This window comes from Notechis scutatus, chromosome 4 (assembly GCF_049901735.1).
Source record: "Notechis scutatus isolate UNSWTSFEM ecotype Mainland chromosome 4, rNotScu1.2, whole genome shotgun sequence".
NCBI classification, from domain to species: domain Eukaryota; kingdom Metazoa; phylum Chordata; class Lepidosauria; order Squamata; family Elapidae; genus Notechis; species Notechis scutatus.
Window position 1 is genome coordinate 159717994 of NC_142012.1, and position 15394 is coordinate 159733387.

The 15394-nt window shown below is 39.9% G+C and overlaps 1 protein-coding gene across 1 annotated transcript in view; it reads right to left on the reverse strand.

The window, feature by feature from the left end:
• Positions 1 to 772: 772 nt before the first annotated feature.
• MCCC1 (methylcrotonyl-CoA carboxylase subunit 1) overlaps positions 773 to 15394 on the reverse strand; it is a 34484-nt gene continuing 19862 nt past the window's right edge. Inside the window, exons 13-20 of the mRNA XM_026683822.2 lie at positions 11291 to 11507; positions 10370 to 10456; positions 9876 to 9925; positions 8456 to 8593; positions 7361 to 7468; positions 6587 to 6658; positions 2113 to 2246; positions 773 to 1602 (exon numbers count right to left, since the gene is read on the reverse strand). Of these exons, the coding sequence (XP_026539607.2) occupies positions 2139 to 2246; positions 6587 to 6658; positions 7361 to 7468; positions 8456 to 8593; positions 9876 to 9925; positions 10370 to 10456; positions 11291 to 11507 (780 nt within the window). The 3' untranslated portion in view covers positions 773 to 1602; positions 2113 to 2138. The remainder of the gene's footprint in view (positions 1603 to 2112; positions 2247 to 6586; positions 6659 to 7360; positions 7469 to 8455; positions 8594 to 9875; positions 9926 to 10369; positions 10457 to 11290; positions 11508 to 15394) is intronic.

The following is a 15394-nucleotide window of genomic DNA, read 5'->3' on the forward strand; positions in this document are numbered from 1 at the left end:
ATCAGCTGGGAAGCGTGTGCATGCCCAGTGAGGTAAGTTTGGCTGAGGCTCGCTGCCTGCACAAATGGCTCTGCGTGCCACCTATGGCACATGTGCCATAGGTTCACCATCACGGGCCTAGGGTTTTACTTCAGCTTTGCTTTGTTTTACAGCATCAGAAAGATACATCCCCAAAGAGACCTGGGAACCCAAATGGTGGGGATAGCTAGGTAAAAGGGCAAATGTTACAGTCCCCTTTTTCTACTCTCCTGCCCTTTGGAATGCACGTGACCATGTGATCATGAAAGCTCTGATCATTAACAAGAAAAGAATTGTAATTTGAATATACATCCATTGGAGAGAAAGGGATTAAAAGAGTAAGTAGGCAATGGGGAACATACATCAAAAGGAATGGGAAGCATTGGTTGCACTTAGAGGAGACAAAAGCAAGACTTTTGTAAGAAACTGATTAGGGTCTGGTCAGTTTCATATAGCAGCACAAGCTGGTTGGGAAGTTTATTAATCTAAGTCATAGAACTGGTTAAATTGCAATTAGTGCTTTAGGAGGGGGGGGAAAACAGATCAAGCACAGGTCAATGTGCTTCTAAATTCAACAGTCATCTTTTCCCACAGAATTGCTCTCAAACCTAACTTCATCTATTTGTTCAAACTGTTGAAATTATCGGAAAACGGGCTTTCACCTTCAAATATGCATCCAATCTAAATTGCAGGAACTCATGTGCAAATTCTTATTTCCACTCAAGAATTCTACAAATCACAAGAGATGAAAATATAGGAAAAATACTTGCAGAGCTGTATTATTAACCACATATTAATTAACCTTTTAAATGTACTGTATAAAACATAAGAGATCTTGTATTAGAAATTCCATAATCAGATAATCAAACCTGGGACAAAGAGAGATCAGAACGAACCTTCCCTGTTTTAAGTTACAAATCCCAATTTTTCATTCCCAACCACAGCTTTCAAAATGTTTTAAAACAATGCAGCAATTGAATCTGGCCTTTGAAGCTGTAAATGGTCATTGCAGCTGTTTTCCAAAGAGACAACACATGGAGGAAAAAGTGTTTGTACAGTGTTTTTTTCTAGTAAGTTTCTGGCTATCATTGATCCCTCAAATGAGTACAGATTCTGGAAAGGTGCATTACTTCATTATCTTCTGTTCTTTAGTGGACTCAGTCCTTCATCCCCACTGACTGTCCTGGGTCAAGCTATTATTACGCCAATGGAAATCTGAGAGCTCGGCTCGTCCAGGACTATCAGATTACATTGCTGGCTTAAATGAAAATATAATCACAAACTTTTCAAGTCCAATTCTCAAAAAGGCATACTGGTAAGATTGGAGGAAAATCTTTGGACTCCCCATGTAGGCATCACAATTTTCTGTTGTAACAGACAGCATCTCAAATGGAGCTACAAAATATTTTTCATTGGGGACCATTTTTTGCTTTCATGGAGAGTAATAAACTGCTAAGAAATCCAGCAATAAGAAAGGATCATTTTAAACGCTGAGGATCATCGAGCATGGCTGTGCATAGCTAAACCAATCCTTGGACTCTTCTCTTTCATTCTTGTGAGCAAGTAATTTGGAGGCAGTTCTTCCTGAAATTGTGATAGGAAAACATCAGAAGAATACAAAAAATATATATATACAGGTAGTCCTCAACTTCTAATGTTTTATTTAATGACCCTTCAATGTTACAATGGCACTGAAAAAGTGACTTACGACCATTTTTCAAACGACGGTTGCAGCATCTCCATGGTCATGTGATCAAAATTCATATGATTGACAACTGGCTCATATTTATGACTGTTGCAATGTCCTCGAGTCACATGATCCGCTTTTGCGACCTTCTGACAAGCAAAGTCAATGGGGAAGCCAGATTCACTTAACTCTTATTAACTTAACTTAACCAGAAAGGTCATAAGACAGGGCAAAACTCACTTAACAACTGTCTTGCTTAGCAATGGAAATTTTGAGCTCAATTGTGGTCGTAAGTCAAGGACTACCTGTACAAAAGACGCATTGATAATCTACTCAGTAAATAAGAAATAAACATGGATTCTTGAGAAACGGGGGAAAGGAACAACTGAGATGCAAAATACATTTACCTCCAACCGCTGGGGATGATTCTGGATCAGTCTTCCTCTGCTAACTCAACCAGCGGAGCATGTCTGTTGACCTGTGAACCCTCCTGATAAAGGACTTTCTTTATTATCCCTGCCTTGGGAGCCCGGATGGTATGCTGCAGATGAAAAGATATATTACATCAGTTCTGAGTTCAACCGAAAACAATGTCATACAAACTAGATGCATACTTTAGTCCACAGTTGCGAAGGCACACATGATTTACATGTCAGAAGAGAGCTGGAGATCTTCTAGTCCAACCCCCTGCTCAAGCATCCATACCAGGGGTGTCAAACTCATGTCGCCACAGCATCATCACATGACGTTTTTTTCCCCTTCGCTAAACCGGGCCTGGGCATGGTCAGTGTGTGACGCATCCGGCCCATGGGCTGCAAGTTTAACAGCCCTGCCCTAAACCATTTCAGATAAATGGCTGTCCAGTCCTTTCTGCTATTCCACTGATTAATTTTTCTCACTGATTAGTTTCCATCCATTGTTTCTTCTCTTTCCTTCTGGTGCTTTGGAAAATAGGTTGATATCTTAATCCTGAATTTGAAATGACTTCAGCATCCAACCCAAGAACTTCCGTGTCCTAAACTGTTGACTGCCTTCTCCAATAAAAATGTGAAGATTTCAAGAGAGGTTTCAATTTTAAATGAAAGCATGCTTTGTGAGGCTGCCATCACAATGCACCCTGAAACATCATCTATAGCAGAGTTTCTCCACTTCCGCCACTTTAAGATGCATGGATTTCAACTCCCAGAATCCCACACATCTTAAAGTTGGTGAGGTTAAGAAACACTCATCTGCAGGGATTCCTCGACCATTCAAAGTTAAAATGGACCCCCAAAAGTTACTGATAAACCAGTTTCAAACTTCCAATGCCGGGTGTCCCCTGCAGTCATGTATCATGCAATCACACGAGTCATTTATCACACAGCCATATGACCATGATTTACAATGGTTTTGCCAGAAACCAGCATTTACTTCTGGTTCTGACAAAAACCAGCCTGTAGGGAACAATGGGTTTGCTTAACACATTTCCTCCCTAAGCAGGGGGGATTGGACTAGAACAGGGGTCCCCAACCACCAGTCCGCGGACCGGCACCGGTCCGTGGATCATTTGGGACCGGGCCGCCTACTTTGCTTCGGCGCCATCTTGTTCGACACATCTCACCAACACGCGGCTACAGGCTACTCAGGTGAGCGGCAGGAAAAGGGAGCTGGGCAGCCACAGACCAGCCGTCTCTCCGTCTGACGGCCTCGGCCGAATCTCTGCCTCCCAGCGCGCTTGGTCCTCCACCCGCAGGCTTCCCGGCCCCTTGCAGCGGGTTTTCCACCCCAGCCCAACAGGGCCCTCGCTGCCTTCCCGCCTGGCCGGCTGGGCTCCTTGGGCAACCCGGCTGCCTCGTGCCGAAGCGCTGCCAGGCGGGGGCCACGCAGCGCAGGGCAACACGCCACCGCCCGGCCCTGGCGAGGAAAGCAGCGGGCGCTCCCGGGCGGCGGCCTCGGCCCCGCCACCAGGGAAGCGACTGCCCAGCTCGGAGCTGATCCACACCTGACCGGCTGGAAAGGAAGGGTGTGTAGCGTTGATGTTGTGTGTGTGTGTGTGATTTCTTGGCGCAGCGCGGGTCTCTTTTTGGCCGGTCCCAATTTTTTTCAGAGGGAATATCATTCCTGTATTAACCATGATTATTAAATCCAATCCAACTTTGATTATAATTAAATTAAGTCATAACTAGCTTTTCAATGAGTGGAATATTGTCTCCATATCATGATCAAATGAATCAAGAAGACCAGCATCCATTTTGTGGCATCCAGATCCCACTAGAATGGGTGAAGACAAAATATTTGGGCTGTAGATATTTTGGAAGAAGGGGAATGTGTGGGGATGAGTGGAAAAGTGTAGCTATCTGTTTAACATTTTTAAAGCGAAGAGCAGTGTTTCTCAATTTTAAGAAGTCCGGTATGCTGTCTGGGTAATTTTGGGAGTTGAAGTCCACATAATCTTAAAATTGCTGGAGTTGAAAACACTGGATAGGCAAAGGGTTTCTTTGCACTTACATATGTTTAGTGAAATCCCTACTATATATATATGACAAATCTTTAAAATGTGTGGACTTGGACTCTCTGAATTCCCCACACACTTTACAATTGTTGAGATTGTGGAAAGCTGAAGACCATATGGGAGATCAAACCCATCCTAAATGTAAAATCTGAATTGCAGATTACTACCTTACAAAATGCTTTTGGAGAAAACATATATGTTGCCAAACTGAATCATGATGACTTTATTGGAGTCTAGTCTTGCATTTATACACATTTTTAGTAACCCTCCAACATTGGTTAATTTTGGTGAGTTGATAGTGTAATAGTAAATAAAATAAAAAATAAAAATAAATAAAAATAAATAATAAATAAATAAATAAATAAATTAAATAAATAAAATAAAATAAAATAAAAATAAAAATAAATAAAAATAAAAAATAATAAATAAATAAATAAAATAAAATAAAATAAAATAAAATAAAATAAAATAAAATAAATAAAAATAAAATAAAATAAATAAAATAAAATAAAATAAAATAAAATAAAATAAAATAAAATAAAATAAAATAAAATAAAATAATAAATAAAATAAAATAATAAAATAAAATAAAATAAAATAAATAAAATAAAATAAAATAAAATAAAATAAATAAAATAAAATAATAAAATAATAAAATAAATTAAAATAAAATAAAATAAAATAATAAAATAAAATAATAAAATAAAATAAAATAAAATAATAAAATAAAATAAAATAAAATAAAATAAAATAAAATAAAATAATAATAAAATAATAAAATAATAAAATAAAATAATAAAATAAAATAAAATAAAATAAAATAAAATAATAAAATAAAATAAATTAAAATAAAATAATAATAAAATAATAAAATAATAAAATAAAATAAAATAATAAAATAAAATAAAATAATATAAAATAAAATAATAAAATAAAATAAAATAAAATAAAATAAAATAAAATAATAAAATAATAATAAAATAAAATAAAATAATAAAATAAAAATAAAATAAAATAATAAAATAAAATAAAATAAATAAAATAATAAAATAAAATAAAATAATAAATAAAATAAAATAAAATAATAAAATAAAATAAAATAAAATAAATAAAATAAAATAAAATAATAAAATAAAATAATAAAATAAAATAAAATAAAATAATAAAATAAAATAAAATAAAATAATAATAAAATAAAATAAAATAAAATAAAATAAAATAAAATAAAATAAAATAAAATAAAATAAATAAAATAAAATAAAATAAAATAAAATAAAATAAAATAAAATAAAATAAAATAAAATAAAAATAATAATAATTAAAAAAAAACCTAACCGGTCCTTGAAAAAGTGTTTCTGCGTGAAACTGGTCTCTGGTACAAAAAAGGTTGGGGACCACTGGACTAGAAGACCTCCAAGGTCCCTTCCAACTCTTTATTCTATTCTAACCACTGCGGCATTCATTTAAGGACCGCCACATTTACTTAATGACTACTGCAAAAAGAAGTTGCAAAATGGGGTCTGGTCACATGGCCACCTATCTTATGACCCTCATGACTTACCAGCAAAATTGCCAGGCTCAAGTACGGTGGTAACTCTATAGAGATTATCGCTCCAATGCCAACGAAGGACCTGACTTTGGAAATCTCACAGAGAATTCATGCCCTGCTTACTTTGGATTACAGCTGGCCTAATTCCCTTCTACTGACTGTCCTGGCTTGATATAATGCAGTGTTTCCCAACCCTGGCTATTTTACGATGCGTGGACTTCAACTCCCAGAATATCTCAGCCACCATTGCTGGCTGGAGTATTCTGGGAGTTGAACTGCACACACGATTAAAATTAGCCATTGTGGGAAACACTGGTATAGTGGAACTTTACTCCAACCTACAGAGACAGTAGTATATTTTGAAGGAACATCCTTTATGGATCTGTAATGGAATATTCCATTCCATTTATTCCATTCCATTTAATGTTACAACTGGAAAACTCTTGCAATCAAGACATTACAGGCAGTGCTTGACTTATGACCACAATTGAACCCAAAATTTCTGTTGTTAAGTGAGACATTTGTTAAATGGATTTTGCCCCATTTTCTTGACACAGTTCTTAGGAGAACCACTGCAGTTATTATTAGTGACATGGTTATTAAGTGAATCTGACTTCCACACTGACTTTGCTTGTCAGAAGGTCACAAAAGGGGACCACAGGACCCTGCAACCATCATAAGTGTGAATCAGTTACCAATCTCCTGCATTTTGATCATGTGACCACAGGGACGTTGCCATGGTCGTAAGTCACTTTTTTTCAATGCCGTTGTAACTTTGAACAGGGACTAAACAAACCGTTGTTAAGTCGAGGACTAACAAAAACAGTTTTTCTAAAGATACCTCCATTTTCATAGCTGTCATCACCACAAGGGAGTCTCCAACTTGAACTTTGTCTCCAGGTTTCACAAACACCTAAAAAATAAAAACAAACAAATGAGAATTGAGTATCATGTCCTATTTCTCCGCTATGAGCATCATTAGGATTGTATTTCCTGTAGACCCACAGATAGCAAAAGAAAACAAAATGGTTCTCTGGGCAAAGTTGAAGAATGGAACCTGCTGCTCTTATTTCTGGAGCTATTTTTTTCCAGCAGGATATTTAAAGATAATGCCTGTTCAGTTGTCAACTCAAATATATATATTCCTTCATTCAATTTGTATAGTCGCCCATGTCCCATTTGGGATTCTGAGCAGCTCACATCATTATAACAAACAGAAAGAAATCCAAAACTCAGTAAAATACAACCCCCTTTAAAATCAAATTAAAAACCAAAATTACAATTCAGAAAACAAAAAACAGGTTTAAATGAATGTCAAGAGCATATCAAACGCCGAAAGAAACCACAAACTCAATCCAGTGTTTCCCGATATGAGCTTTTTACAGATGAGTGGACTTCAACTCCCAGAAGTCTCCGCAGTGGCCATCTTGGCCTGGGGAATTCTGGGAATTAAACTCTACACATCTGAAAACTACCCAGGTGGTAAAGTGAGAAATGGTAAGCAGCCTGAAAATAAGTTGTGATATACTAGCCTTTCTGAATCATTCTCATGTCTTCCATAACCAATTTTTTAAAAATGTACATTAACGAAAGTTTCATAAAGGTTCAGAATTACCTTGTCCACTGTCCCTGTCATGGGAGCTACAGCCCCACTGTGACCTCCTCCTGAACTTGTGCTAGTTAAATATTTTGGCACCGGAAGATCAATCTGCTCATGACTTTCCTAAAGAAAACAAAATCAACCATTTTACAATCAAATTCTACATTTTACAACTACCGTGTTTCCCTGAAAATACGACCTACCTCAAAAGTAATTCCTGGCTACATTTTTACAACTGCGCCCAATATAAGCCGTACCCCCCAAAAATAAGCCCTAATTAAGACCCTATCTACTCTAGAGTGCATGGGTAAAAATTAGGATAGCAGTGGTGGAGCTGCCCTACTATTTACCTTTGGACAGTTGTAGCCAGGCTGTTCTGACCAAGGATTCCTGAGACCGTAATTAAGCACATGCAATTAAGCACACATACATGCAAATTAAGCACACGCAAGCAAACAACTCTCTTTTTCTTTCAGTGCTGGGAATTATGTTCATTCCCAGCCCGTAATGAGTCCTAAATAGTCTCTCGAGATAAGCACCCACCTTTATCTCCTTTGAATTGCTGCCAACAACTAAAGTGCCAAATTAACTGTAAAAAGCCAAACAGAATACAAAGTCCACACACAGCTTCAAAGTTTAATCCGAAAGCATTCAGGACTTCTCGAGTGCGATTTGCTGTGTGTGGTCGGGCATTGTCATGCAAAAACAAAATTTTTGAGCTTAACTTTCCTCTACGCTTGTTCTGAATTGCTTTTCTTAGTTTTTCAATTTTTCAGTTAAAATTTCAATCGGTTTATGGTTTTTTGCCAACAAAAACCTTATCACTGATCGCACCTCACAACTCGCGGGATTTTCAATTGCAGCACACATTTCAAACGTTTGCTGTGAAATAACGGGCAACGATACGAACCTCCCACTAGCACTAGATGCAGACTGAGCGGCGGACGCACAGACCAAAGATGGGCGTGCTAGCTCCGCCCCTTCTTGCTACAGACGAAAACATAATCTATTTTGTGGATAGCCCTCGTAGATTAGAAATCAACACTGCTTTTTTAAAAGTTACTTTTCTGTGAATTTCATTCCCCGCACAAATAACACAAAACACATTACCGACGAGAAGAGGTAAATGGCAGTGTCCAGAACTACTAATTTGGACTGGTATACAACTCGATTCACTGAACATCTTATATATTCTATGTCGTCTTCCCTTGAGAGGCAACCAGAAGCGTGGAAAAACTGATCTTCTATCTGAAATAAATTTACAAGGAGTTATGTACCATTCCTGAGGAAAATCACTCAGCCAGAGAGAGGAAAAATCAACTGCTTTTTAAGGAATGTTTTCAAGGAAAAAAAACTAAAAAGAACAAAAACAAGAACAAAAATGTTTGTTCCTTAGAAACCAGAAGCTTCTCAAGTCTTGTTTTCTCTTCCCCCTTTCCCCCCCTAAAACAAGGAAATATCAAAAATAGTTTATATTGTAGGAGAATCCCACTTAATTTATTTTTAATGTATCTTGGCCACTCCAATCTAATCAATCAACATTCTACCTTAAAAACATACCCATCTGTTCAAACTATGTCATAAATTTTCTAATGCACTTCAGAAGATTAGCCTTTCCAAAAATCTGTACAAAATTACCTTTGAGAAACAAACAGTGATGTATAAAAAAAGAACAAGCTAAGCTTTATAAATCAAAACAGAAGAAATGTTTCTCTCTTCATACAATTATTATTGGAAGTTAGCATATTTGGACTCAACATAAAGCTTCTTCGCTCAAAAGAAATGTGCAGTTGGAGAGGTTAAAAGGTTTCAGAAAAGGGCAGGACAGAATAAAAAAGTAAAATAAATTCTGGATACGTCATGTGAGAAAGACTCTGGAAAACCAAAAAAGAGCCTTTTTTTGCCTGCATTCTCATTTTTCTCTGCAAGCAAGTTGGGTAATGGACCTAAATTAATCAATAATGACACTCAATAAAACAGCACAAAATAGTAATACTATTTCACAGTCACCTAACTGTTTTTCCCTCTTCTGTCTAGAAATGAGACTGTGTCCAATAATTATGTGCCATTACATTTTTTACACACTAGAGTGAATGGGCTGAACAACACAAAGCCTGAATGTTAAGGTCTTGGTATTTAAGAGCCAAACAGCAGTGAAGCTTATGCAATATAGACTGATGCAATAAGAATGAATCAGCATAGCATGGGTATTTCCCTTTAAGACTGGGGTTGGGTTCTATCCCTTTAAGAGGTGTTTATATAAAGGCAGCCATTAGAAGGCGTGTCCTCTCTCCCTGTGTCCGGTATTCATTGCAGAGTTCTCCATGTGTAGAGTTAAGAAAATTGCTTGCTTGTAAGGTATTTTGCCTACCATGTATATTTCTGTATATAATGGTCTGCATATAATATAACCCACCACTGTTAAATGTCTAACTCTCTGTGCTATGTTTTGCTCCTGGGTTATCTCATAACAGCAGTCACGCTGCAAACGCTCTGAAGTTGTTTAATACATTATTATGAAGAGGTTCACCTGCATGTCATAAGATCCATCATGATTATACTGCACGGCAATATTCACATCTGTTGTAAAAATAAAGGTTTAAATTAACTCAAGAGTTAGGGAACATTGTAAATCCAACACTAGGCATATAGTTAACCGACACATAAACTTTAAAACAAAGGCTCATTAATCTCTCTTGTTTACCCGCTGTCTCTATTTTTGTTTGGTGGTTTTTGTATTCATTCATTTATTCATTCATTCAGAAGACTTACATAGTCACCCAACTCATACTACAGTAATAAAAGTCTAAATACAAAGCCCAATAACCCGTAATCAAGTTCAGCAATTTTAACATGGGCGGACTTCAATTCCCAGAATTTCCCAGCCAGTTGCAAAATAGGCTACTCAACCCAATCACGCTATCTCTTTTTGCCTTTTTCAGCTGCGTAACTATGGAGTTCAGATATGTTCATTATCATTTCATAAACAATTTTCAGTTATTTATTTACTGTTCAGCCACTTACTTTTTTCATTATCCAGGAGTATTATATTTCTAACATAGGGGACATTTATTCTCCTGCCACTGCTGGATGCAAATGGAGAGAACTTATCTGGAATATTAAATACAGAAAAAGATATGTATTTAATACATATTTCTGCTGAATTAGATAATGCTATCAATATTGAAACCTGCTTACAATTGGATAATTACTCTGCATAACGCTGCACACATAAAGACTATATAGACATTTGAGCTTCTCGGTACAAATTTATATTTGGGTGCAATTGTTCAAGCTGGAATTTTCCATGCAACAAAATTGGGAACAATCTTTTATGCAAATTGCTCAAAGTCTCTGTCTATGAGAATCCACACTGGATCAGAACATCTATTAATGAATCAGGCCAATGGTGGGATTCAATTTTTTTTTATTACTGCTTCTGTGGGCGTGGCTTGGTGGGGGTGGCTGGGGAAGGATACTGTAAAATCTCCAGTCAGAGGTGGTATATATCGGTTCTCCAAACTACTCAAAATTTCCACTATTGGTTCTCCAGAACTGGTCAGAACCCTGCTGAATACCACCTCTGAATCAGACCCAAATGCTTCCAAAACAGACTCTGAATTCCAGCAACCTAGATCAAATCATGCAATTTGATGGTATGCTTATCAGGTTATATGTTCGATTACATTTTGTAGCTATCCCAAGATAATCAAATGAAAAGTAGTTAAGCAGGATGCACAGAAACGCCCGCAGTTTTTAAAGTACATGAGTGTTTTTCAACTGTGGCAGCTTTAAGATATGTGGACTTCAACTCCCAGAATTCCCCAGCCTGAGTTGAAGTCCACACATCTTAAAGTTGCCAAAATTGAGAAACATTGATATAGTAAGTAATATGTAAAGCAGCTTTTCCACTAACAAAACAGGAAAAAGCTGCAGCTTTCTCACCTTCTGTCTGGAGTCTAAAGGTATCGGTCACCAGTTTCTCTTTCAGAATGAGCCCAAGAGCTGCCTGGCACAAAGTCATTTTTGAAATTGACCGTTTGGGTGGGAAGAGCTCACTGTGGTGTTGAGGGATAAAATTAGTGTGAACATTCCCAGCCTCAAACTCTGGATGGGCTGAGAGATTCAGTAAGAAATCCACATTGGTGCTCAGTCCAACAATCTGTTAAGGGAGGAAGAAATTCACCAGAAACAGGCCAATCAAGCAACAGGTGCGCTTTTCTAACTAACAAATCGATCAATAAATCAACAAATCTGCAGCAATTTATGCAAGAGCAAAGGATTAATTCATCAATTCAACTTGCACACCACTATATTGAGTAGCAAGTAGCAAGAGAAGAACAATAGCAAATGTCCAGATTGCAAGGATGGGGAAGGGGAGGAAAGAGACTAATCAAAATCCTGTAGGGCAGTGATGGCTAACCTTTTCAGCATTGAGTGCCCAAAGTGTGCTCGCCCCCCTCATGCATGGGCCCTTCCCCCACACATGTGAACACACATCCACACATGCGTGCATATTCCTTGCACAAGCGCCCACCCCTGCACATACACCCATCCCCCCGTGAATACGCCCCACCCCCACGCATGCACATGTCCCCCTGCATGAGCCCCACCCTCCACATGCGCCACACCAGGCATGCACAGCAGAGACATGAAGACCAGCTGGCCGCGGGAGATGTGCACACATGCACGGTGGAGCTGAGCTGGGGCAATGACTCGTGTGCCCAGAGAAAGCTCTGTGTGCCTCCTCTGGCACGTGTGCCATAGGTTCGCCATCACAGCTATAGGCCATGACTTGAATCCCTGGCCAATCTAGCAACATCGTCTCAGGATGGTTTCCATCAACCCAATTGCTGGCTGTTGCAGTGGTGAAATTTTGTGTAACTACCGTGTTTCTCCAACAATACAGCCTCCACCAATAGGAAGGCCCAGCATGATTTCTAGGCATGAGGTGAAATTAAGCCCCACCCCCAAAATTTAGGCCTATTTTATCCCGCCATTTCTCACATCGTTCGTTAGAACTACACGAAGTAAAGAGAAATGGGGGGGAAGGGCAGGGGGGTGGGGAGAAATCTTGCCTTTAGGAGTGCCCTGCAGGTAGCCTAGGCTAGAAAACCCAGATCTACCAATAGAACATCAGCCGATAGAAGCTCCCCGAAGGCAGAGTCCCCAGCCGCTTCGGGGCGTGGCGTGGCTGCCTGTGTCCCCTTGCCTTTAGGGCAGTCTCTTTCGGGCGATGGAAGCTCCCCAAGTGCAGTCACCAGCCACTTCGATCGGCCGGTAGAAGCGGCCTCGGAGCGAGCGCACACACACACTCCCCTTACTGCGAGGCCGTTTCGATCGGCCGTCGAAAGCTCCCTTGAAGGCAGAGTCCCCAGCCGCTTCGGGGCGTGGCGTGCCTATGCATCAGGTTCCCAACTGCAAACTCAATGCAACTGCAAACTTAATGCAATGTACATACGCTGTTGTCAGAATAAATATCAGACGCCCCCAAGATTCCTGCTGCATTTCTGCTTCCTGAGCCAGCCGCTCTTCTTCGTCCCCTCATAGGCCTATTCCCCCTCCCGCCGCCTCGATTTCCCACTGCAACCATGTGGATCGCAGGAGGGTCGCTAAAGAAGCTTTTGTCTTCTCCTCTCCCACTCTTTTAACAGGACACTTCCCTGAACCCCCAACTCCCTCCAGTGGGGAGGACGGCATCTTGCTGGGCCCGGGAGAGATGATGTCTGCATTGCAGGGAAGAAACACCCCACCACCACAAAAGCCCCTTGGGAAAACATAAATGAATGAATAAACTCAAAGGGTCTTGGGACAAACCCCCCAACAACCCTTTTGTAACTTACCAACTGCATACCAAATCCCAGCCACCACCACCCCAGGTGGCTTAATGTGTTTGGGTTAATTGATTAATTGAGTTAATGATCTAAAGTGATTTTTTATTTTGGTCTAGAGATAAGATGAGTTTAAAAAGAAAAAGCTACTCTGTGGAATTCAAGAAAGCAATCGTGGAGGATTCTCGTGGTAAGAATCTGACCGCTTTCTCCAAAGAGAATATGTTGCATCTCCGTATGGTCCCAAAATGGAGAGCTGAGTATGATAACCTCCGTCAACAGGTGCAGAAGGGAAATGCCAAGAAGCGCAGGTGTGGATCAGGTCGGCATCCATTATATCCTGAACTCGAAGACACCATCGCTCAATGGATTGCTGACAGGAAAGCAAAGGCTTTGGTTGTACGCAGGGCTGATATTCAAGCATTTGCCCTTGCAATGGCACCACAGTTTGAAATTACCCAAGGAGAATTCAAAGCCTCTCATCGCTGGCTGGATGGCTTCCTTCAGCGATATGAATTGTCTCTCAGGAGATCCACCTCGCTCTTCAAGCTAGAAGATGCTGAAATTGTCAAACGGGCACTTGCTTTTAAATCATTTGTTGACGCCATTGATTTCTCCAAATATAATGTCTCTCACATGATTGCGATGGATGAGACTGCAGTTTTTATGGGCCAAGAGGCTCAAACAACAATTGATAAGAGGGGTGCCTCGTCAATTTACATTCCATCAACTGGATATGAAAGCGCACGTATTACGTGCATCTTGGCCATTCGCCTGGATGGGACAAAAGTCGCACCTCTTATCATGGCCAAGGGCAAAAAAGAAAAAAAATGAACGTGTTTCAGGGACTTATGTGCTTGAAACCGAAAAGGCTTGGTGCACACAGGGTGTTATAAGGAAGTGGATCGAGTTAATCCTGCCACTTGGTGTGAGAGGTGGCCAAAGAGGCATGCTGATATGGGATGCAGCCAGCACTCACCGTGCCAAAGACATGAAGCGTTTCCTAGCACAAAGAAGAGTGGATCAAATAATGATCCCAGCAGGAATGACAGCACATCTCCAAACCTTAGACATTGCAGTAAACAAACCATTCAAGGACAATCTGCAGGTACAAATCAATGACTATATTGAGAATCGCATGGAGAGAAACCCACGAGGAAACTTTGTGAAGCCTAGCCTGGCAGAGGTTGTGAGTTGGGTGAAGAAGGCATGGGATACCATCACTGACACCTGTGTTGCCAATGCACTACGAGCAGGATACATGGACAAGAGATACTCCTTTAAGGAGACCTCTATTGCTAAACATCAGCGATTGGGACCAATTCTTTTAGAGGCAATGGAATCACAAGAGATGCCAGGCGGAATTCAGGCTTCGGAGTGTTATGACGATGTCCCAGAAGAAGATGACATAACTGTCTTTGAATAAATTGTTCCTACGTATGTTTGCATAAATTGTTCCTGTGTTTGAATAAATTGTTCCTGTATTTGAATAAATGGCTTGGTTTATTTATTTTTATTAAAATGGTGGATTTTTTAATAAATTGGAGTGTTGCTTTGTGGTTCCCCTGGGGGTGGTGGCTGGGATTTGGCATGCAATTGGTAAGTTACAAAAGGGTTGTTTATCATTAAGATCTGCTTTGTGATCAAAGGCAACGTGAAATGAGGGCAGGGAGGGAAGAAGTAGCAGCTTGTGCTTAACTGAGTTTATGAACCTGAAGGTCCCTGCTCTTCCGCCACCTCTCTTTCGTTGGTGCAATTTACCTGGGGGGTTGTCCCAAGACCCTTTGAGTTTATTCATTCATTTATGTTTCCCCAAGGGGCTTTTTTGGGGGTGTTTCTTCCCTGCAACGCAGCCATCATCTCTCCTGGGCCCAGCAAGACGCCGTCCTCCCCACTGGAGGGAGTTGGGGGTTCAGGGAAGTGTCCTGTTAATCATTAAAGCAATCTGAAAGACCACCCTTTGGGGCCACCAGGATGATCTTCACCCAGCTCAGGCAAAAAAAAAAACCAGGAGCCCCTCCACTCCGCCCCCTCCCTGCCCCCCCTCCCCCAGTGCCTGCTCTGCTCAAGTCAGAGATGGGGGGTGGGGGAGGAAACAAGCCTTGGATTCCCAGAGTGCACCTGGGAGGGGGCTTGTCTAGGATGGAAACTAAGCAGGGATGGAGCTGGGATGGAGTCCCCAGGAGAGGGGATTTCCAAGGCTGCAGAGAGAAGTTTA